At 48.5% G+C, this 25833-nt stretch overlaps 1 protein-coding gene across 1 annotated transcript in view; it reads right to left on the bottom strand.

The window, feature by feature from the left end:
• The window catches only part of LOC119102500 (uncharacterized), a gene marked incomplete in the record, with an annotated part of 56919 nt that extends 33265 nt beyond the window's left edge, over positions 1-23654 (bottom strand). Inside the window, 2 exon segments of the mRNA XM_037225873.1 lie at positions 19004-21492; positions 23559-23654. Coding sequence (XP_037081768.1) covers positions 19004-21492 — 2489 coding nt within the window.
• Positions 23655-25833: the final 2179 nt, after the last annotated feature.

Below are 25833 nucleotides of genomic sequence, written 5' to 3' on the forward strand. Positions count from 1 at the left end.
GACCTAATTTGACCCGAAGGTCACGACCTAGGAACCTCAAACTTTGAACTAAGTGAGTTTAGGTACAGATAAATACACTCTGTAGATTTGGTGTTTCTAGCTTCTGAGTTCCCGAGATCTCAGGGGGTCGAACTGACCCCCCGGACGAAAGGTTCTAGCCGGCCACCCGGTATTAAAAAGCAGATCTGACGCGATCTTGAATCCGTCTCTTTCCATGAACCTATCTATGCACTAAATAGAAAATGCCCATGGCTTTAATTTGTAAACCGGTGTTACAGGTAGCACGAATTGCAAGGGGGTTTTCCCACTGTCATCCATCCAACCCACAATTTGTAAATGTCCCAATGAATTATTTTCACAATTGTTTTACATGAGGTGCCATTTTGCAATCTGTTCCCCTTTCTCGGTCTTCGTTCCGGGGGATCCTGCTTGGTGTGAAAACAGCAAGTAATTATATTCATATCTCTCATGTGGCCGTTGGTAGCAAAAGGAAACGCCGCCGGCACAGGGTGGTTGTTGTGAGCGAGTGGTTACAGGGTGCGGATCAGAATCTGGATCGTCTGATCGTCACTGATGGAAACCTAGCCAGAATCAAACTTCGGAACCAATCTTCTCTTATTGCTGAAGCCGTTTCTCTTACACATCACATGATATTAAAACAATGCAAAGGCTATGGACGAAAATGTAATTTTACATCAATATATATATATATATATATATATATATATATATATGTGTGTGTGTGTGTGTGTGTGTGTGTGCATGCATGTATATGTATTCAAATCAACGCAGGCCAATGACACTGGTCAGCTCAACTGGGTGAGCAAAGGCCCACCCATTGACAAAGCCTTGCCTTGCGTTCTTCCAAGCCTTGGAAAGGCTGGGAAGAAAGTGGGGCTGCTCAGATGTAAAACAAAATGGGACACATTTTCCTATGTGTGACGAAGAGACCCACTTCGAAAGAAATGTCGGCGTACATATAAAAAAGCGGACGGTAAGAATGCACTTTTTAGGAGACCGAAAGGTTTCAAGGAGCTTCATAAGAAGGGCAGAGTATTGGTCGCTGCTCCGGCTCGCGCCATGTTCGGCCTGAAATATGGCAGTCCGTGCAAAAACACACCTCCGTTCGTTTACCAGCGCGCATTAAACTCCACAATTAACGACGAGGAGTACTGCGGAAACGTCTCTTCGACCTTGCACGTCGGAAAGGCACCGCGTGTAGGTGTAGGTGCGCACAACCTAGTCCGGTTGTTAGGTTTTGAGGGCACGTCAACTGCATGGGCTATTGGCGCCTCACACCCAAGTGTATACGCTAATTCATCATTAATCCTTCAGCTGGTCGCGTAATGCATTGTCTATATTCTGAGTGATCAATACGTATGATACCTCCAGTAGGACTTGCCGACAATACAATTTTCAAACTTCAAATTATTCAATGTTTTTCCTCAATCTAACCCACATCTGGGGTGCTGAGAAAATCCCGTGGCTCGGAGAAAAAGGTAAAATTTTCACGATTTTCAAACTTTCCCCAAAACAGTGTATGGCAACAATGTCTCAGACAGACGCAAAAATATGCCATTTTTTAATGACAAAATTTGCTCTTGAGACTAGCCATAACATCCATTCAGGATCAATGAACGAATCAATATCATCATAAAGTCAAAATATACCGGCATCAACTTCGGAGCAGGAAACGATGTTTTTATACTGGCAGATAGGATTATAATGACAATTGGGATCATACCGGTGGTTGTAATTTGCTCTTGTGGTGTAGGTTTGCTACATCGTACAGCGATTACCATATTATTGTAGAGGATAATGCTACCACAAGGTGTACGATTATCCTAGTCGTTTTTAGTAATAAGCATCTATTACACTTCTTATCATCTTCGATTCCCAGATAAGAATACATTTTCCCGACTTCATGGTGTAATCGTTTGATTAAATAAGGAAAATGGTGGTGTTTTTGGCGCCGAATCGTAAAAATAAAAAAGGTGTGAATATTCTTCTCAGTATAATCACGAACGCCATTCAAAGCATGACATGATAACGACATAAAGTAATAATAAATGCCAACAGCAAGACGCTGAGATGTCAAACCTTCATTAGCTGAGATGGTGGAACGTTTCGACATGACTTTCAAAGGCCCGCGGTCCCCTTCCCTGATTTGTGATTCACATTTTCAGCTTCTGGAAGATGAACATAATCAGCCGCCTACAGCGCGACTGCAAAGTGCGCTCCGGCATCTTTGGAACATGGGGATAAACAACATAAGCCCTATGTTTTCATCCGGCTCTCCGACTTCACGTCACGGCTCACAACGCACGAAATAACGCTACCTGACGAACAGGAGGACGACCGCCCAATCCCGCACTGCAGTGATGCTGATTTGGCGGGGTATCATGCGTACGGGACGACCAGTTTCAAATGACATTGGTTTAGGATGGGGCGGACAAGGCCCAAATGCCAGTGGTTAGGGCCATTTTACTGTTTTTTAAGGACACTTTTCAATGGCTGACCTTACGCATCGGTGTTGCATACGCGTTGCATGCGTCAAATAACCACTCCCACAAAATCGCACTGGACGAAGTCAGCCTGCAAAGAATAGTGATGTCAATTGCACAGTTTTCGATCAGAATTGTATACATCGTCAGTTAACAAACAGAATAAAATAAGTGCGCGAAGTTTTTGGAATATATAAACAAAATGAATTGGTGCAAACGCATGTACACTTTAAATGATGCCGTGCGAGAGTCAACCGACACGAAAGGCATAGCCCTATCTTGGTACAGTCACTTTGTTTGTGTGTCACGAATACACATTTGAGCTTCAAATGACTCTTAACGCAATACGTGTGCACATTTTGATGCCGATATATCAAAACCTGACCGTACGTCTTGTTATCGCACACAGAGCCCAATTACACGTTCTCAGAAAGATGCTGATAAGATTCAACCTACCATAAGTAACAGCGTGAAGACAAAAGGGTTCTGAGAATCCGAGCAAGACTGCTCTCACCTAGTCTTTTTCCTCTTGACTCTGGAATCACCGACAAAGGTCTCAGGAATGTGCTGTATCAGTGTACATGGCACTACAGACACTTGCTACTGATTCGATGTGGGTTCTCTCCTGTTTCAGCATTACAAGCTACGACCAATGCTACAGCAACTATCTGTGCCGCTTAAAGACTGCGAGGTCATTTTACGGATTTAGGACAAGCACAACTTCCGACTAAACACAGAAGTATACCAAATGTGATCGACCGCAACTTGGAAGGATGTATATGGCCCCCTGGTTGAATGCAGTTGTTTTGATCTATTCCTGCTTGCATATCTGGGTTAAGAGATTTTGGACTTCCATGCATATATATATATATATATATATATATATATATATATATATATATATATATATATATATATATATATGATCGACCGCAACTTGGAAGGTTGTGTATGGCCTCCTGGTTGAGTGCAGTTGTTTTGATCTATTCTTGCTTTCATATCTGCGTAAAAGACTTTGGTCTTCCATGCATGTACATGTATATATATATATATATATATATATATATATATATATATATATATATATATATATATATATACTGGCACAACTCGACAGAATCCCTTTTTGTGTTTGATCTAAAACAACCGCCGACTTAGCATTGACGATGTTTTTCATGTATCGTTGCAGTTTCCGGGCCTTTGACTTAGCATTACTATTTAGATCAAAGATGGTTCGTGTAAAATTGCTCATGTATTCGTCAATCTGTGCATTCTCATGTGTCGAGGTTCTATCTCATCATCAGAGAAGTATTAATGGACCACTAACCAAGTTTTGAGTTTGTAAAGATGAAAATCGTGCATTACTATCCAGAAAATAGTTGAGTACGGAGAAGACGAATAATGCATGGCTAATGAAAGTAAGAAAAACCCTTTTATTGCTTTGGTACACATAAAATACATTCATAATGTAGACACTGCAAAGACACGACCACAGCGCCACAATTACATATGTGGTACTCACGGCCTTCCACCTATTGACACCAGGGTTGTGTAAGAATGTGTTTGTCAATTAAGGGCTAGAGATACTTCGTTGATAAACATGCTTTTCCGAATCTGAAGGCGTGTTCTGTAGCACTGTCGAGTCGTTCATATTTGCCGTTCGTGATCGCGCTTTCCAGACATAACGGCCGTCAATTGGCCCCCAATAAATAGTATGTCACATTAGATGACGTAGTCAAGCTATGCCGTATTGAGGAGCGAACTTATTAAACAGAGAAATTTATTGCCCTGTAAAATCCGTTTCACTTAAAAGTATATCCATAGTTATATGAGTTTTCTTTATCATATCTCATGCCTGCTTCAGTATCCTCAAATGTGGAGCCGTCCTCTTAAGACGTGTAATGGTGCTTACAGCTTGCAATTTACATTGCACGAAAATGAGATGTGATGCATTTATATGCATTATGTTGCGATTCACAGAGAGCGATTGAGCTCGATCACATGAGGATTTATGAAAAGGAAGCTTGGTGGATGGATGGAATGAAAAACTGGTCGACGAGATCAGACTGAAGCCGGAACTTTCGATCCGTGCATAATTGTACCTGACTGCAGATTCTTTTAGTCTGAAGCCGATTCCGGCTATAGCAGGTTAAGAGCGTGTTTAATACCAATGAAATTGGCGGCATTGTTTCGGTTTGCTACGGAATAGTCGTTTTTCTATCAAGCCAAGCGTATGAAGATAGCTCCGTTCTATAAATATATGCTTGATAGACAGGGAATATCATGTAGTTTATGCTATTTTTCCCAAATTCAGGGGGTAACCGTCACTCTGTCCAACCCTACTAGTCCCCCGCCTAGGATAAAATGATTGTCAGTGCTGTCCAATAGGTGAGGTATTTACCGCAATGCACATGGGATTAAGTTTTCTTACAGGCGGAATGGGCCAAGGCATATAATGCTCTCTGAATTTGAAAATTTGCAGTCCCGCGTATAGCTAGGTGTCAGGTTGGTATTTATGAACCATCCTACAAAGACCGCGAACTGTTCAAGACCGGCAACGGGTGGGCTCAACATTCGAACGTTTGCCCCCGCCCTCCAATTTATAAATGAATAAGAAACAGGGTTGCAAATTGATTTTTTACTGTTTGAATGTACTACATTCTTGACTGGTATGACCAATATCGATCTGAGTGAAACCGATTCCGGAATGAAACGAAGGTCACGTTTTCTTGGGCCGGAGAGTCGACCCAAAATCATACCATTTCTGCTCAGGGTGTAGTTTGGAGCCAAACCGATGATCTGTGATTTGGACCTGGAATTCCGTGTTAGCGGACTCAAGTGCAAGAACGCTGTGCGCAAGGCTGTAACCATCGCGAAGATGGGTAGTAGCAGCGGGAGGGGGGGGGGGGGGGGAGGGGAGCTCAGGCACATTTTCCACACAGTCATTGACTCTCACGCCAGTCACAAAATACACTTTCTCCCCATTCTACCGTTCAAAATGCATTGTTTCAGCAAAACTGTCCGCCCTAGACTCTGATTTTCCCTACAGTTTCTGAACTGAGCTTGCGCACATTACAGCAAAGACCTAGCACGAATCCTTTTCCAAATGGGCAACAGCGAGGCCTAGCGGCAACAAACCGAATGAAGGCTGGTGAGCTGTGTTCTATTTGGTAGGTGGCGCTAGTTGAAGAGAAGCAGATGGCGCTCCGCATCATAATTTTGCAGCGCTGCAAAAGACCGACCACAGCGCAGCGTCCTGCACAGAGGCGTTTACATTGCATGTGTGGTGGGGCGTTGGTTGTGGCGCTGTTGTCCCTGAAGCGCTATGTTGCCTCTGGCACACCAGTGACGACCCTTTGGCCTTATTTGCCGCAACAGGGCTTTCTGAGAAGGCTTAACCAGGATGCGCTGCTAGCATACGAACACATGATCGATAATTTTAATGGTATTTTCTATTCCGGCCATTGATAATGACATTCTCAACTCTCGATTCCTCGGAGCGGGCAAATCGATCAGAATGTTATCCAATTGCTTAATTTTATCTTAATGTTGTGTGTGTGTGTGTGTGTGTGTGTGTGTGTGTGTGTGTGTGTGTGTGTGTGTGTGTGTGTGTGTGTGTGTGTGTGTGTGTGTGTGTGTGTGTGTGTGTGTGTGTGTGTGTGTGTGTGTGTGTGTGTGTGTGTGTGTGTGTGTGTGTGTGTGTGTGTGTGTGTGTGTGTGTGTGTGTGTGATGTTTTCTACACGTACTTCACATCACACCAATTGACATGAAATTTGCTTCTGATCCTCCCGCTGTTAGCCAGGTGTGAACAACATTGGCAACAAAACGGATCCGAAAAGTTTGCTTGCTTTTGCAGTTTGTTAACTCAAAGGCAGAGAGCACGTTGGAACTCATTTTACAGCTGCCCTCATGCACCAAGCTTTCACACCAAAAAAAAAATTGCGAATTCGTGCGGGTAAAATGCACCACGGACAGGCGCTATGGACGCTGTGCGGTGGCTTCACGCTCATGCTGTCCTAATATTCAGCGAACTTTTTTTCAGAATGAGGTGCAGTGAACTGCGTTTTCGGAGTTCACCTGATCCCTCAGGGAGTTGGTAGTTTCAATGGGTTTCATCAGGAGCCCACATTTTTAGGTCTCCATTTTCTCATGCCACTTGGTCCTTTGCACTGAAAGCATGTTGGATACGCGTGTCCGTCGTGCACTTATTAGTTCTTAGCAGGGTTGCAGCCAAAAAGCTGGGAACACGCCCCTCCCCTCCCAGCCAGCCCTAGGGAGGACGTCCTCGGCCCCTCCCTAATCGATGGCCGTCGACAGAAAGTTAAGAAAAGTTTGTAAAGCTTTGAAACTATCGCAAATATACGTGTAATTGCACTTCATGTATGGACGCTCAAACGAGCATTAATGGAATCCATAGAGCCCAATGCAATTTGTTCGGGAAACCTGAACATTCTCGATAAGTATCCATTGCTTGTCAGCGTCGTCAAGCATGAGACTGAACTCGAAGCGAAAGCAAATGTGACACGATTACAGTGATACTAAAGGTTGCATTAGCAGGCCGCTGCCCACCACGCGGATGCAGCTGCACGTTTGTACTTGAGCGGATGCACTCGCTGAGCCTCGGCGTGCTCTAACATACGGCGCCCGACTACATGCGTGGGCAGCGGGGGTTACCGACCAGAACCCCTCAGCCGAGTGCGGTTGCGTGCTGGTGGAGGCGTGTGCCGGGAAGTGGCCATTGCGTCGATGTAGCTGGAGCCGTGTGGTTCTGTTTACTGTGGCTGGCCAATGGTCACATAATAGCCCATTTTGTAACGCGACATTGAGCGTTGTTTGGTGTTGCGCTGCCGACACTTTCACCAGCGCCGATTTAAAGCAACCCCCAGCGGAACAGAGCCAGCGTTCGGGAGGTAGCCAGCCCTACCTCCGCCATTCTGAGCCCCCTTACAGCGCCCCTGTTTCTGCCCCACCCTGGCCAGCGCCTGCAGCCGCCCCTGCTTCTGCCCCACCCTAGCCAGCGCCTGCAGCCGCCCCTGCGCGGCGCCAGTCGGCTGAGTCACGCCACCCGGTCGACACGTGACCGCCAGCTGACGGCCGCGCCCGGCCACGACCCCGATACACGCCGCGTGCGCCGGCTGCCCGCCCGCCTGCCCGCCACCGCCGCGGACAACGGACGAGCGCGCGGAAACGGAACCGCGCGCCAACACAGCCCACCACTGGCCCCGGACGGCGGGGACGCCATCCAGGGCGAGCGGCCATGTTTTGGGGCGCCACCTGGCCGGACGGGCCAGCTGTCTACGAGGTGCTATCCCGCACCATTGATCTGGGCTTTGTTCTCATCCATGACCGCCGCGCAGCCATGCGGGATCACGAGGCTGGGGCCTGGGCATATCCGGGACCGCATCGGCATGACCCAGCGTGATCGGGCGTGTCTGCAGCTTCGCGCTTGTTTGCGGCCCGACGTCCCTGCATTCAATTCATACATCCTTGAATCTCCGTATACCATATATGATTAACATCTCGTCTATCATATATATGGTTATCATATATATATATATATATATATATATATATATATATATATATATATATATATCATATATGCTTACTATGTATACAATAAACCACTTACTTTCATGCATACGAATCTAAATGTACATGTATATAGCATGTACGTATATCGCATATGTAGCGTATGACAGGAACGGCTCTCGTCTTGGGGAGTTCCCATTAATGACGTGTCGTCGTGCCTAGCCGGGTTCGTGTCCGCTGCTGTCACTCGGCACAATCTAGAGCTTCTCGAGCCATCTGTCGGCCGTTTCGTCAGCCGACTGCAAGCGCGGAGGGCGGGTGGCTGGTCCGGGATGCCCAGCGGGTGCTGGGCGCGCTGTTTTGTGCTGGCTCAGGGCCGGGGCACGGCTGCTGTTGCCAGCCGCCGGGCGCTCCCAATGGCCCGAGCTGACTGCCTGCGAACTTACAGTCTGGTTCAACTACATACACAACGGTCATGTATGTACATTCATACACCATACACCCGGATCCCAGGCGTAGATGCTGTGCCCGAGCGCTCCGACTATGGGTTCATTCGAGCTCCTGTGGTCAGTGCTCTTGAACCCAGGCGCACAATCTAGTCTATGGCCTTTTTTCTCAGTGTCAGGGAACTGTGACATTTTAATTGGAGAGCATTGCATCAGTTGGGTCGAAGTTTAGCTGCACAGGCACTCGCCTACATGACGCGCCTCCGATTCGTGTTGTGCAGGGTCAGCACTCCAGTTCATCGCTGAGAGCTGATATTTTCTATTTGACACATTTGCGCGGCATGTTTTCAGATACCCTGCTCATTACCCAAAACGTCGCGGCACTATTCAGTCAGTACCCTGCTCATTACCCAAAACGAGATTGCTAAGCAAGTTTTGTTCGTTCACAAGATGCAATCTGTCAGGAGCGCAGGAGCGCAGTCGCAACTCGTTGCGAAGGGCTGGTTAGTCTTTCAAGCACGTGTTCTGTGATTGCCTCCGGCATTGATAGTAGCGTCAAACTAGAGTATATTAGTGCTCTACCACTTGTGCTAGCTTTTCAGGCTCAACGTGCGGGTTGTGGACTTTTTAGTGAAATATCGTTCTCGTTTGCACATCTGTAATTCTGATGGTTTGCAGATTTACCGCGGCTTACTAACCAGTTGCTTGTTGCTCTGACCCATGATTCGAAATACACGGTCTCTTTCGGGTCATACCCCCGCTTCAGGCTTGTAATGAGGCAAAATGTCTGGAAGTGTACGCACAGTATGCGGTGTTACAATACGGTTAATCGTGCAAAAAAAAATCGCGGACCGGGCAAGTTGTGAGAAAGGAAGATGCGTGATGAAAGTACACGCGGCGAGATAGTGCTGTACAACTAATTGCATAAACGAAAACAAAGGTTGATGCAGGGAATTTCGTGCAAACGAAAATTGTTCCGTAGGAATGCGCAAAGAAGGGTATAACAAAGACATGCGATACGAATAATCGCGCATACGAAGAAATGCTACAGCAAGCATTGCCATGCACAGATAATGCGAGAAGACGTATGTCATGCATAGAGATTTGTGATGGGAAGATTCGTATGTGTCAACTTTTTTGTGCACACTGTGTGCCTCTCCCCTGCCTCTGACTTAAAAATGTCGCTTCGTACAGTCACGCGGCAACTGCAGCGAAATCCGCACACTATGTACACTGCAGATTGCATATCATGTCTGTGACGCATGTCATGCCAGCTCTTCACCCAACGGTTGGCCAGCGCGGTGGTGCGCAGCTGGACCGAAGCCCGCAGGTCTCGACCTGCGTCGCACTAAACTGCGACCCAAGCGAGCGATATTGATCGTGTCGGCCGGCTGTGATGGCGACGCTGGCCGCGCTGACACGCGCCAGCAGCACCGCCAGGCTGCCGGCTCCGTCGGTGGGGTCACGGCCGGCCAGGCTCTTTGTGGGCTGGAACAGACCCGACCGAAGGGATCAGCCGTGGGACGCGGATTTGCATGAAACTGGATTGGCAAATCGCCATATCAAATGGACTGAATCGCGTTAAAGTGACGATAAAAAACTAGATGTGCATGAAGTTCATGTAGGGTTGTTGCAACAAACGCGGAGCCTGACGTGGTTTAGTCGTGAATGACGAATATCAATAGCCTACGTGAATTACAGTGGTGGCAATGAGCACGCCTCTGTACATAATCTGGTACAACTGCGCGCAACAGCGTTCTCGGATGCTTCGTGCAGGTTTCTACCACCCGATGTAGCCTTAGTTCAGCCGACCAAAAGCTGTTCTGTCATTCCGTGACTTTCCCTAGTGCCCTGTTCCGAATCCTTTGTCGCCACTCGCTGGATGCTTTTGGCACGCTCGGTGGATCCCTCGTCCCACAGCATGCGAACAAAGCGCCGTTGCTCCATCGTTCCGTTGCCGGTCACAGCCACTGCTCCCCTCCCCTCCCCCAGCACCCCGAGCGTGGCCTTGTCAGCTGACGCCGACTCTGCGAGAGCGGGCAGGTGGGACGGAGCGTGTACCGACCGGCGGGAACAGGCAGGTGGGGTGGGGCGTGTACCGACCGGCGGGAGCGGGCAGGTGGGACGGAGCGTGTCCCGACCGGCGGGAACGGGCAGATGGGACGGAGCGTATACCGACCGGCGGGAGCGGGCAGGTGGGACGGAGCGTGTCCCGACCGGCGGGAGCGGGCAGATGGGACGGAGCGTATACCGACCGGCGGGAGCGGACAGGTGGGACGGAGCGTGTCCCGACCGGCGGGAGCGGGCAGATGGGACGGAGCGTATACCGACCGGCGGGAGCGGGCAGGTGGGACGGAGCGTGTCCCGACCGGCGTCCGGGCAGCTTCCCCCGGCGGGAGTGCTGACGGGACGCTACCTCTTCTAACGTGGTGCACTTGCATCGCACTACGAAAACAGCGTCCAAAAGCATAACATGCAGACTTCCCGCAAGATCGTGAACATCCTTTTTCGAACCCACTTTGATGAAATGCGGCATTTAGAAATGCCGAAAATGTGGCGTTGGCAACAACCAATCACGAGCCTCTTTATGCAGACTCACTTGGATGCGTCGTGGCATTTCGGAATGGCGCAAACGTGTCATAAGTCCCCAAGAACTCACAATGCGCACACACGCTGGAAACGTCTGCTTATGCAATCACTGAGTTACTGTACGTACAATGCACATGTCTACCTGCACCTTCACTGGCGCTCCATAAAACGACGACGATGATGACGCGCGTCGCGTTCCTCCAAAAGCTCTTTCTCTTTATCTCCCTCTCTCTCTCTCTCTCTCTCTCTCTCTCTCTCTCTCTCTCTCTCTCTCTCTCTCTCTCTCTCTCTCTCTCTCTCTCTCTCTCTCTCTCTCTCTCTCAACAGATGCACATGAGCTGTTGCATTGCGCGGCGAAGGTCGAAATAACTGAGACACGCCCTGCAGTGTACAGCAGATGCTTGCGACGTTTGGCTCACTGCTGCTTATCGGATAATTTGACTCCTTCAGCCCGATCGACAACATTGTAGAGAAGTTACCTCTGTTCGCAGACAGGCATGTCTGCTTATGTACCTTGGTCTTCTGAGAAAAGATCAGAGATATCGCTCGGCCTGCTGCGCAGAAATGTGATGCTTGTTTGGACCTTGCAGTCCTTTGTCAAGCTGTAGGGACCTTTGCTTTCGTGCCTGAAGCCGCGAATAACTTAAACTACGCATGCTAACACGTAGCACCCAGTACATAGATACCCCATGACTAACGTTCTGAGAATTTAACCAAGTGCACAACAGGCACCACCGTCAGCCGAATTCAGGGATCGCCTGGCATCCTGCCAACTGGCATGCCCCAGACTGGCTTCGGGTACTTCCGCGCAGCACAACTGAGCACCATACGAAGCGGACATAGCCGTTCATTATACACGAGCATTCGTCGTGCTATATGTGTTGTACCGCACTGACAGCGGCGGGAGCGCTGTGTGTACCAGCCACGATATGGATCGCCCGCCATCTACGCGTCACACAAGCACCCGGAACTGCGGAGTCCTGGCACGGTGCCAACGGCGCCGGTCACCAGACGGTCGACTTTGCTGTCTGGCCGGCCGTTGTCATGGGAAGGTCGCAAACTCGCAGCGAGATCGGAGGTACGGAGAGAGGAGATAGGCGGCACCAATCTCGTGGCAGAGTGAGGAGAAGTCTTGCCGCCCATGAGAACAAGTCAAGCGTACCCGGACTTCCGTCAGTGGTCTCAAAGTCGATCACGAAGAACAGCCCCGGCCAAGGACAACAGTGGGCGAAGGGACCGTTTCAGAAAGGAAGTCAGGCAAACGTTGACCTAAGCTTTTTCGTTGCCTATATTTGGAAATATCCAACCGCCTCCAAAGGTTTGCACTCTTCATAAAGGGTTGATGCAAATATATAACAGCCAATGTTCGTGGGTAGATACTCGTGACGCAGATCCTAGCGTTTTGGGTAAATTATCGCATCATACGGTTTTGTTTCATAACTTTTTTGCGGTCGCCAAGTATTTCAGTCGCCAATGTTCGTCAAGCTACTATTCGTAAACGTCTTTGTTCGTACACAAACTATTTGAATCACACGTATGATAAGCGCTAATGTACATATCGTAGATGTCCGTATGACAAATGAGCACACGATGAGGGATGAATAACAGGCATCCGGCAATCTTTGCTCAATACAAACTATTCGTGAAGCATCTTTTTATTTGGCTCCAATGTTCACGTTAGAAGCAATATTGTCGTCGAGTGCGAATACAACCAACTACGTTTATATTCTGGACAAGTTGCCTCAGTTGGTCGGAACTGGAGGACGAGACCAGCAGCTCGCTTCCGTCGTGTTCTCTGGCGTGAGGGCGGACAGCCAGCTGCCAGCGTCTGCCAGGACGGGGCCGATGGCGTCGGCACCGGCGCCCGTGTAATTCTGGCTCGCCTTGACCCGCTTGCTGGATAGACGAACCTGATGGTCTTGGCACCCTCTTCTAGAACAGCGCGTCCCGTCCCACTCGCCTCCGAAACATTATTCTGGGGATGACGCTATCAGACATTGACTGTGAGATTCTCGCACATGCTAACCACGCAGCTCGGCATCACGAATACCTGCCACATGGGCACCATGGTCGTCAAGCTTCTCCTATCCATTACAACATGGACACCATGGTCGTCAAGCTTCTCCTATCCATTACAACATGGGCACCATGGTCGTCAAGCTTCTCCTATCCATCACAGCATGGGCACCATGGTCGTCAAGCTTCTCCTATCCATTACAACATGGGCACCATGGTCGTCAAGCTTCTCCTATCCATTACAACATGGACACCATGATTGTCAAACTTCCCCTTTCCATTTCAGTAGTACATGTTTCGAGCCACAACATTTTCAATGCGTTAAATATTAGCATTGCCGTGAAATATATCAAAATTAAGCACTTCGCCCTCGGCAGCGCCGGGTCTCACAACAGAAAGATCATCAGCGAAGCCATATCTAACTTGGCAGAGTACAAGGCATCAGGAGGGGATCCGTGCTGCACGCTGCCCAGAACGGGTCAGAACAGCACAGGGTGGGAACGAGCACAGAACACAGGGCAGGAGAGGGGCAGGACGTCGGACGACATAGAGGACAACAAGGACGGTACAGCAAATTGAGAAGAAGACAGGTCAGAGGGCTGCCCTGAGGTCAGGACGGAGGACAAAACAGAGGGCAGGACAGAGGACAGGACAGAGGACAGGTTTAGGGCAATGCAGGGCAGGGCTGGGTGAAATCGAAAACAGTACAGTACAGAACAAGCGGGTTATAAGACAGGTCAACGCGGAAAGCAGTAAAGGTCAGAGGACCAAGCAGAGTTGGGCAGGATAAGGCTGGACAAATGCCAGGCACGTCAGAGCATAGAACGGGGAAGGGACAGGGGATTTAACACTTAGGGCAGGGGGCATGAACAGAGGGCAGAAGACAGAGGGCTGCGCGGGCGAAATAAACATGGGATGAAACGGCACGAATCGAGAGGAGACGAGACGAGGCAAAGCGAAACGGGGCGGGGAATGGCAAGAAAGGCGAGGTGGTACAGAGGAATGAGCTGGACAGAACAGACAGGCCCACTCGTAGAACGGCGGACAAAACAGGCAAGACGCGACATGGCACGGCACAGTACGACACGACACGGCACTGTAAGGACGGACTGCTCTTGTCTTGCTCTGTTCTTTATCATTTTACCGACGAACTGGGACAAGGCGTTAGTTTCGCCGATGGCTATCACCGCTATCACCGATATTCTCTTCGGTTATCTCAGTTGGTCGAGAGCTGTACTCGTGACCAGAAGATTATGGTTCGAATCCTAGCATTTCAAAGCAAAAAACTTCTGCCGGCGTCGCACGCGTGGCTGAAAGGCAAACGCTATTCAACATAGACTCAGAACTCCATAGCACCAGGCGAAGGCCGGGGACTGAGGTGATGGACACGACGTGTGCACACACCAGACGAGAACGAAAGCCCGAATAATCATTCCACCCAAGGCCTTTATCCTTTCCGCTGACCTGCTCTCTGTCGCTCGACATTCCTTATGCCCTCCGTCCTCTGACCTCCATCGTTTCATTTACTGTGCCTTATTTCATCGTCCTGCACAGTCCTTTGTGATGACCCGTTCTCCCCGTCCGGTCCCTGTCCTGTCGGGCGTCCTGGCCTGCATGCACTGTCTTTCTGTGTGGTATGATACCTGTCTTGTGTCGTACCGAACAATGGAGAGCCCATGTCCTGCCGGGCATTCTGACCTGCCTGCACTGCCCGTCTGTGCAGTATTATGCCAGTCTTGTGTCGTACCGAGCCCTGGGGAGCCCCTGCCCTGCCGGATGCTCTGACCTACCTGTACTGTCTGTCTGTGTAGTATTATGTCTGTCTTGTGTCGTACCAAACCCTGGGGAGCCCCTGCCGTGCCGGGCGCTCTGACCTGCCTGCACTGTCTTTCTGTATGGTATGAAGCCTGTCGTATGTCGTAGCGAACTCTGGGAAACTGTCCTGCCCATTTGTCCTCTTTCAAGTCATTTGTCCTGATCCGCTCCGTCCTGTCATGTCCTCCGCCCTGTCCTCTGCGCAGTCCGCTGATTGCACGCTTCCCTGTCTTCTGTGGCGTCCTCTGTGCTGTCCTGTATCCTATATCCCGTCCTCTAAGCTGTCCTGTGCCATATCCCCTGTCCTCTGTGCTGTCCTGTGTCCTATGCCCTGTCTTCTGCGCTGTCCTATGTCCTATCCCCTGTTCTTTGTGCTGTCCTGTGCCCTATCCCATGTCCTCTGTGCTGTCGTGTGCCCTATCCCCTGTCATCTGTGCTGCTGTGTCTTATCCCCTGTCCTCTTTGCTGTTGTGTGTCCTATCCACTGTCCTCTGCGTTGTCCTGTGTCCCCCGTCCTCTGTGCTGTCCAGCGTTCCATTCGTGCTGAGCCGTCCTCTTCTGTACTGGACAGCGGACTCGGCACATCATGACCGCACCTCAGTGTCGCGCATGCGTGTCAGGACGTGCCCATGCTGATATACTGCGCTTATGTAAAAACTGGCTACGGCTGGTAGCGGTCATCTTAGAATTGACCGGTGTTCATGCTGATGGGATGAAAGTATTCGGAGGACGTGGACGCACCGTCGAAAAAATATTGTGTTGTAACAAACCATACCTTCTTAAGTTAGCCTTCAAACCGAATTATATGTCGTTGCATCCCCTAACTAGAGTACACCGTTAAAAATTCAAGGTGTGACAGGCTTCTGACAGAGGCTCAGCGTGCCCGCGTCATAAGCGTACCTTAACAGTTAATTAGGGATGCAGCTGCATCCCCTAACGCTAGTTAACATTAGATCTATGGTGTTTCATACGCATCATGGAGCCAAACGTGGCAGTTGCACCCCCTGAATGTGTTTCTTGTTGCCAAGTCTCGATCTGGGCAGCGTAGCGGACCAGTGCGGTCTGCCTGTGTTGTGACGCGATACCGACTGCTTTACCACACTATACCGCCTGTAACCACGGACGACTGCAAGTGGAAGACCGGATCAAGGATTATAGTTTGAACTCTCGCTCTCACTCATGTGAACTCAAACATCACGGCACATGTGTAGTACATTAGGGTAATGGCGCATGACGCATGTGCCAGAAACATAACAACAGAAGTAGAAGGGTACTTAATTGTGGCTTTGCGCATGAAATATGTCAAATGGTACCAAATATAGATATTCTACTGACGTCATACTTCATAATGTCTGCAACACGCTCCGCTCGTGTGCCGGTCAAGTCGGTCGGCATGCAAAGAACATCGCACACGATGTGCACGTCCACGCGACGGCTGTGGTGCCAGGCGACAGCTGTGGTGAGGTGATATCAGTGAAACTGCGTCCTTCTCTGGTTCGTTCTACGGCTCAGTTAGTCTTTTCTGCGTTCTCCTTTGCTCTTTTATCTGTGTTCTTGTCTGTTTGCCTTTTTTCTTTGCTTGCTCAAGTTCTTCGATATGTTACTGTCAAACTTATTATTCTCAACATTTGCACGCTTTGGTTTCATTGCCACCCACAAGGGTCAAAGTTTATGTCAAATGACGTAGCACACCGACTTAACCTGTGACACCCAACCGATCTTAAGCACCATAACGTAGTTCGTCCTCCGCACTCAACTCCGTCAACGTGACATGAGCAGTCAAGGTCATCTTTCAAGTTTTGTTTCAAGGTTAAAGAAGAGGAAGCCTCATGGTGACCGAAATCACGCCAATAACATGCAAATAGGTTTAACATCCAACCCAGCATTTTAAATGTCAAGATGAAGTTTGTCATCAGCGCCAATCTGAACTACAATCTGCCCCATCCTCAAAATGCTTCTTCAAAGTCCAAATCATTATGACGCCTCTGAATATCCACAAGAGCGAATCCAAGGGAAGGTGCATCTGGACCACAGCCCTCGCTTAGATATCCAAAGTCGGACGAGGGTGACATGCTGATAATGATGACAAGATGACCTTACTGGTATATTTTCAGTGGAATACGAGGAGACCGTACAGTCTCACATGAAATACGGGACAGTTCATGGGAAAGTGGTCTTACATCCCTATCAATTCCTGCCCTGCCCTTCGCGTTTTCGGTCCAGACAGGGCAAGACGTGCGAGTTACATGCGCATAATATTCCTTGGTTATATTTCCAGTCAAGATACGGCAGACATCTCTTTTGTAACTCGATATGCAGTATGTCATTGTCCAGGTCTTTTAAAATACCCAAGAACGGTCCCCTTAGCACACAAATGCCATTCCGAGCCTAACAAAGCCCTCCAAACTGAAAGATCCAAGCAGGGGCTCTACAACGGCAGAGAGGGGTCCTTCGGCAGAAAGACCCTTGCGAGTCCATTCAGACCAATGAACGAAACCCTAGCTAGCCGGTGGCGCACAGTTGTTGAGGCTGGCGAAGGCACGGCCACGCCCCCGGATAGTGCCCGCTCCTGGCCGCGCCCTTGCCAGAGACGCCGTCCCGTCAGCTGATCATCAGCTGACTGTCCACATCGACCGCCGGTGGCGGCCACCGGGACGCGGCCGGCCTCGGAGAACGGACAAAACCTCGCCTCGCGTCCGCGCTTTGTCTTGTGAAGGACAGCATGCGGATGCCCGCTCTTCAAACGGCATTGCTGAATTTGTCCACGGAGAGGGGACTCTCGATGCGATGCGGGGGGTGTCCAACTCGCCAAAAACAATGTTTTTCGTGAATGTGATTGTTGGACTAAGAAGTAGTTTGAATTTGAAACGATAAGCGGTCCACGCTATCTACAGCACACCATTGCAGCTGATGTCCGTTGCAGACATCTGCACGTGGCGGTGCGGGGGCAGTGCAGGGAGTTGGTGAGGGCCGAGCTCCTTGTACAAATTGCGGGAGCCATCGTCAGTAGCGCCTCCGACCCCGCGCTACACTTTTGCCACTGAAGAATGATTATGCAAAGTGAAAAAACTATATGGCGTTTATTAAACAGCTTTTCTAAAACCTCCCGGACATAAGCGTTTGTGTGTCGACAGTTTCAAGTTCTAAGCTCACGATGGAGCGATTCGCTCCGGTGCATTCGAAAGATGCTTTCCCATCAAATAGATACTAAGCATCATTAGGACACGCGGTGATTTTGCACAACTAAGAGCTAACTTCACTACATCGTTAGCTACGGAGTTTGTGAGATGATTCGGACGAGTGCATTGAGCGCCAGACCGGTACGTCTGACGTGGTTTAGTGCAATATAGGTGGCATATCTACAGAGGCATACAGAGGACTGGGTCACTTGCTGTGCGGTGATGCGTGTGGGCCCGGGGATGGAAGGTGGACTCGCCCGAGCAGCTGTCCCCATTCTCAGCGCACGCTCCGTCTGTCTCATTGCTTTCATTCGCCCCACGAATCTCAACAATTTTCGTCTTCCTTCCGGCAGAAGCGCATCCCCAGAGGCCAGTTTCAAGTTTAATCCTATCGCTTCGTACACAGCGGCTCCCTTACGACCTTTCTCAGTATGTACGATAGGCGTCCGGTGAGGGATGTTCCTGCCTCCACACCCAGACCCGTGCAATGATACATACATGTTTACATATGCACGCATCATAAATATTGGACGGCATACGGGCACGCACCTAAAAAGAAGGAACTACGAATGAAAGGAATAATGCGGCAGTTTACGCGCCACGCAGCGCAATCTCACCATTACTTGACGAACACATCATTCAGCACCCACCAGCCCTTCCTTAGCGGGCCTGAGAGGTCTGCCAACAGCCACAGGCCCGTGTTTCCCGCGTGTTTCGCGGAACGAAGCTGCGACCTCTGCGCCTGTTCATTCGACTCCATCCATTCAGATATGCAGAGTATCGTTGCACGTGTATTGTTTCCCAAATCGGCTGGCTGAGTTAGAAACGTAATGTTCAAATCACACAAACCATAACGTACGGAACCGGATTAGCATTTATTGTACACAGGAATGACATCAGATACCACCACGGAGCCTGAGGACCAGATGAAGCGTAGACTCCTTCTGTATGTTGTAGTCAGACAGGGTGCGACCGTCCTCCAGCTGCTTTCCGGCGAAGATCAGACGCTGCTGGTCGGGAGGGATTCCCTCCTTGTCCTGGATCTTGGCTTTCACATTTTCAATCGAGTCAGATGGCTCAACCTCCAACGTAATTGTCTTCCCAGTAAGCGTTTTCACGAAGATCTGCATGCCACCACGCAGGCGAAGGACCAGATGAAGTGTCGACTCCTTCTGGATGTTGTAGTCGGACAGCGTACGCCCATCCTCCAGCTGCTTGCCGGCGAAAATCAGACGCTGCTGATCTGGGGGGATTCCCTCCTTGTCCTGGATCTTGGCCTTGACATTCTCAATTGAGTCAGATGGCTCCACTTCCAGGGTGATGGTCTTGCCAGTCAGGGTTTTGACGAAGATCTGCATGCCTCCACGAAGCCTGAGGACCAGGTGAAGGGTTGACTCCTTCTGGATGTTGTAATCAGACAGGGTGCGGCCATCCTCCAGCTGCTTGCCAGCGAAGATAAGACGCTGCTGGTCTGGAGGGATTCCCTCCTTGTCCTGGATCTTGGCCTTCACATTCTCAATGGTATCAGAGGGCTCAACTTCGAGGGTGATGGTCTTGCCAGTCAGGGTCTTAACGAAGATCTGCATGCCTCCTCGGAGCCTCAGAACCAGATGAAGCGTAGACTCCTTCTGAATGTTGTAGTCAGACAGCGTCCGGCCGTCCTCCAGCTGCTTGCCGGCAAAAATCAAACGCTGCTGATCTGGCGGGATTCCCTCCTTGTCCTGGATCTTGGCCTTGACATTCTCAATCGAGTCAGACGGCTCGACCTCCAGAGTGATCGTTTTGCCAGTCAACGTTTTGACGAAAATCTGCATACCTCCGCGGAGCCTCAGAACCAGATGAAGCGTAGACTCCTTCTGGATGTTGTAATCAGACAGGGTGCGACCGTCCTCCAGCTGCTTGCCAGCGAAAATCAGACGCTGCTGATCAGGAGGGATTCCCTCCTTGTCCTGGATCTTGGCCTTGACGTTCTCGATCGAGTCGGATGGCTCCACCTCCAAGGTGATCGTCTTTCCAGTCAGGGTCTTCACGAAAATCTGCATACCTCCACGGAGCCTAAGGACCAGATGAAGGGTCGACTCCTTCTGAATGTTATAATCAGACAGGGTGCGACCGTCCTCCAGCTGCTTGCCGGCAAAAATCAGACGCTGCTGATCGGGCGGGATTCCCTCCTTGTCCTGAATCTTGGCCTTCACGTTCTCAATGGTGTCCGAGGGCTCCACTTCCAAAGTGATGGTCTTGCCTGTGAGCGTTTTCACGAAGATCTGCATACCTCCACGGAGTCGCAGGACCAGATGGAGCGTAGATTCCTTCTGGATATTGTAATCAGACAGGGTGCGGCCATCCTCCAGCTGCTTGCCAGCGAAGATAAGACGCTGCTGATCGGGGGGGATACCCTCCTTGTCCTGAATCTTGGCCTTCACATTCTCAATGGTATCCGAGGGCTCAACTTCGAGGGTGATGGTCTTGCCAGTCAGGGTCTTAACGAAAATCTGCATGCCTCCTCGGAGCCTCAGAACCAGATGAAGCGTCGACTCCTTCTGAATGTTGTAGTCTGACAGCGTCCGGCCGTCCTCCAGCTGCTTGCCGGCAAAAATCAGACGCTGCTGATCTGGCGGGATTCCCTCCTTGTCCTGAATCTTGGCCTTGACATTCTCGATCGAGTCAGACGGCTCAACCTCCAGCGTGATCGTTTTGCCAGTCAGCGTTTTGACGAAAATCTGCATACCTCCACGGAGCCTCAAGACCAAGTGGAGGGTGGATTCCTTCTGAATGTTGTAATCAGAAAGGGTTCTGCCATCTTCCAGCTGCTTTCCAGCAAAGATCAAACGCTGCTGGTCGGGAGGGATTCCCTCCTTGTCCTGGATCTTGGCTTTCACATTTTCAATCGAGTCAGATGGCTCAACCTCCAAAGTAATCGTCTTCCCAGTAAGCGTTTTCACGAAGATCTGCATGCCACCACGCAGGCGAAGGACCAGATGAAGCGTCGACTCCTTCTGGATGTTGTAGTCGGACAGCGTACGCCCATCCTCCAGCTGCTTGCCGGCGAAAATCAGGCGCTGCTGATCTGGGGGGATTCCCTCCTTGTCCTGGATCTTGGCCTTGACATTCTCAATTGAGTCAGATGGCTCCACTTCCAGGGTGATGGTCTTGCCAGTCAGGGTCTTCACAAAGATCTGCATGCCTCCACGGAGCCTAAGGACCAGATGAAGAGTTGACTCCTTCTGAATATTGTAATCAGACAGGGTGCGGCCATCCTCAAGCTGTTTTCCAGCGAAGATCAGACGCTGCTGGTCTGGAGGGATTCCCTCCTTGTCCTGGATCTTGGCCTTCACATTCTCAATGGTGTCTGATGGCTCAACTTCAAGGGTGATGGTCTTGCCAGTCAGGGTCTTCACAAAGATCTGCATCTGAAATAAGAATACATGTATGAAAATAACAGTTTGCCACACAAGACTAAGCAACCATACAGCCCAGCAAGCAGCACAACACCAGAGGAAATGATGAAATTTTTATCAAGTGTGGACATTTCTATCAATGTCGTTAATTTCTGTTTACACCTTTACCATCAGTATCTTGCGGTCAGGGTGTACTTTCCTACCTAACGTTAGAAAAAATTATTGTACACCATTCGTCGTGTTTAAGGCATAACGTATCATAAATAATCTCAAAACAGGTAGAATCATGCTCCTACCTTCGAATTTCAATAACTTCGATGGCGGGCCCCCGAGCGCCGCGCGCGCCGCACCGCCTGGACTCCCCAGCGCCGTTTCCGCGTTGCCGTTGCGTAAATACAATATTTCTGCGTACCAAGAACTGTACAAAATGTACGGGACCAAAGTAAACCATTCGTCATGTTTAAGGCAGGACAACCATAACCTAACTGTGAACCATAAAAATATTTACTAAACATAAACCATATTTACCATAACCACATTTACCATATAAACCATATTAACTGTGAACCATACTATAAACCACAACTATAACCATAAACTATACTATATAAACCATACTATAACTATAAACCATATTTACTGCAAACCACAAAAATGTACCAATGTACCGGGACAAGGTAGCAAGAATCCATGAAATTTGATCCTCGACGCCAACGGGACCATGGGTTGCAGGGGGATAGGGTGGGGAATGTAAAGCAAAATGAGAGCATGGCAGCTAAATAAAAGCTCACTATATGGCACCTATATATGGCATGGAACATGGATGCCAATGAGATGCTGGGTTGAAGGGGATATAGGGTGGGGAGGTTAGGTTAGGTTAGGTAGGTTCAGGGTCAGGTCAGGTCAGGTCAGGTCAGGTCAGGTTAGCTTAGCTTAGCTTAGGTTCTGGTCTAATTCTCAGTTAGGTTAGGTTAGGTTAGGATATGTTCTGGACTATACTGGCCTGCATGTTTCATAAATGTACCTAAACTCGATAAGAAACGATTTTGGTTGCTTTATTACTGTTACCTTGGTCCCGTACATGTTTTATGGTTCTTGATAAGCAGAAATACTGTGCTTTCGCAACAACGTAGAAACGGCGCTTGGAAGTCGAGGCAGTACGACGAATGGTTTACCTTGGTCCCGTACATTTTGTAGAGTTCTTGGTAAGCAGAAATATTGTATTTACGCAACGGCAACGCAGAAACGGCGCTGGGGAGTCCAGGTGGTGCGGTGCGCTCGGGAGCTCGCCATCGAAGTTATTGAAATTCGAAGGCAGGAGCATGATTCTACCTGTTTTGAGATGATTTACGATATGTGCCGCCTTGAACACCACGAATGGTGTGCAATGATTTTTTCTAACATTAGGTAGGAAAGTACACCTACACAGTATCTTGCAGACCTCCCTAGCCTTCCAGTAATGAAAAACCACTAATAAAATATGAAGCAGATGAAGCCAACTCAATGCCCATTTCAGGCATGCACAATTTGCAATGTATTCATTCTGGGACAATACCAGAAATTGTGTTAAACATATTAGTGGATGCTTTCTCATTTGCAGTCTTTATCAAACAAATTGTCAGCAACTTCCAACGGACAAGATCGCTTTAGCGCCATAATTCCGCAGCCATCTTACAAATACTGAAATGGGTAGTAACCAATGAAGCTGGTCACGGCTGCCCGCAAGCATGAGTACTCTGATTACGCTGCACCACTGCTACACAGGAGCACGTAGCCACAGTCATGAAGGTCGCAAAACACGACAAAATTTCATCCATCATTACAGATGCAGCTCCTCTCAGTAATTGGAAACCCAGGGAGAAATGCAACAGGTGTGATGTCACCAATAAAATGGCAAGCTTCCTACATCACGACACAAAGAATGCCTTTAGCTACACCACTCTAGCAGCGGAGACGCATTCCATAATGGGAGACCCAGACCCACACCGGTACATCCACACAATAACTCGGTTGGCATAAGTGCCTAGGGAAATGTGTGGCACAAGCCTCTGCTGACGCTATACATCCGAACTCCTTACCTTGACTGTAATTTGCGGCGCCTCAACTCTAGGATTTCCGCAACCGCCACGCAGCGCAGCCTCTTCGACTCACGAATGGTGAGCCGCCGCGGTAACAGAGTTTATATAGGTCTCATGACGTCAGCACAAAATCGACAGCTCATTGGTGCTACTCCGGAAGGTTCCGGTACCTTTGTCTGCTGAACATCCATTCGACAGAATTGAGTTCTAATTTGATTAGTAATTGTAGTCAATTTAACCAATTCCTGTTCATGATAGTCTTAGTTCATGAATTAAATATACAATTTAATTCCTTTGAAATATATTTTGTTTACAACTATACTAAGTTTGGAAAACATGCGTGGCCGACGTCCCGACAAGCTTTGCGCTCGGTAGCGCTATTGGTGAAGCCACCATGAGTCAGCTATATTGTTGACAGCTTGACAATTACTCCGCTTAAATTGAATAATGTTTCATTAAAAAGGCAATCAGGGATTCAAAAATAACGAAATAGTTTCTTAAGAAACTGCAGCTTGTGATCCTTCCCACCCGCTAAAAGGTATACGTTATTTGACCTGCTATACGCTCTTGCTTTGATGACGAATACTGCGTGGTAGATACGAAGAGTCCCGCACTTAGCCAGGCTTTCAAGAATGGAGGATGTGACAGCTCGGTATAGGGTCGTGATGTGTGGTCTCTGGTGAATCGGTCATAGCTGTGGAGGAACTGAGAGGCCTGGAGGAGTGCAATTCGGGTTGGAAAGTGGTTGCTTGAAACTGTGAAGAAGTCATTCGACTGTAAGAAGTCCACGCGTAGCTTTGGTGCGTTTGCGGAACGATAAATCTTATGGGACTCACTGTTACACCAAAATCGAAAAGCATAAGTGTGGCTGGGTTCGGAGGGCAACTAATGAGGAGCTCAAACTGAAAGCTTAGAAATAACTTCCAGGATTTCTACACTGTTTGTCTGGATATTTTGTTCGGAGCTTGTGGTCACATTTTTTCTGCATCAAAGTTGATTGCAAGCAGTGCATGTCGTATTTGTGCTAGTGTCCAGTCGTGGAGCTCCTTGTCTGTTGTGTACTTTGGCAGGTAAAGTTTATTTTAAAGATTTGAAATTATGTTGTCACACTCTACATGGTCTTTCTTGCCTGTCCTGTACACACCATTCCACATTATCCTTGGAGTGGCTGGCCATGGACCATTTGTGGGGGAATTACTGACATTGCACCTTTCTTTAAGATGAAAACTTATTTTTTATTAGGTTAGGATCACAATATAAATACAAAATGAAAATGATATAGGTAGAATATATGATCTTACTTCCTGTCCTTCAAAATGATTAAAATATAATCTCATCAGCAATGCTATTTGTAGAAGCAACTTTTTTAGTCACTGGCATGACAATACAGATGCATCAAGGTGATAGAGCTGCAGGAGATTGTGCTGATCATTGTGTGGTTGGAAAGCCAGCTGATCATGACATCTAGACATGAAATCTCAATATCATATATGTGAGTGTGAGTGGAGCATGGCAATTTGAATAACGAAAGAAAATTTTCCTTAACTATAGATATTGGATGGGATACATTAGTATATGTGTTATAATCATGGAAGAATGTATGGAACAGCTCTCATTACTGGTGGAATCCTCACCCACTGTAGAACTGTTCTTATAGCTGTTGGAGTCCCTGCTGACTATAAACAGCTGTCATTATGATCATGTCCTTACTAGGTCCCTCAAGAAATTGCTCATAATCTCCATAAACTTTTACTTTCCATAATACATTTAACTGTTATTCAAGGAAGGTGCTTCATTTTAATATGCAGTGAACAAAGGAAGGAAATTTTGTCTTCTGTTTTTATGACAAATTTGGGGGCAAAATTGGAGTGCATCATTTTGTTATAACTGGCATTATGATATGTAGCTCTCAGTTAGTTAAATGATGCTGTGCAGACACAGTTGGCATTTTTTATACAGTGCTTTGCTTTTCCTGTGATTAAGAACAAAACACTACATGAGGCAGTCAAAGATGTGCCTCTGCTAAGGTGCAGATTTGTTTGTTTTTAGATGAGGGGAATGAATAACACCATCATTTGTGTGCATCTCTTATGCCTGGTTTGAAATATTTTCATTGCTGTACAAGATGTACATTTTCAGTCTGTACTGTCAAGAGCCACAGACTAAGATGCCATTTGGAAACACAGACTCCTATGTATTTCCAAAACACTAAAAATTTGGTGTTGATGACACTAAATGTGGGCATGTGTGGGCCTGTGGGCACTAAATGTGGCAA

The sequence above is a fragment of the Pollicipes pollicipes genome, unplaced genomic scaffold (genome assembly GCF_011947565.3).
Source record: "Pollicipes pollicipes isolate AB1234 unplaced genomic scaffold, Ppol_2.1 Scaffold_5724;HRSCAF=6776_pilon_pilon_pilon, whole genome shotgun sequence".
Lineage (NCBI taxonomy): Eukaryota > Metazoa > Arthropoda > Thecostraca > Pollicipedomorpha > Pollicipedidae > Pollicipes > Pollicipes pollicipes.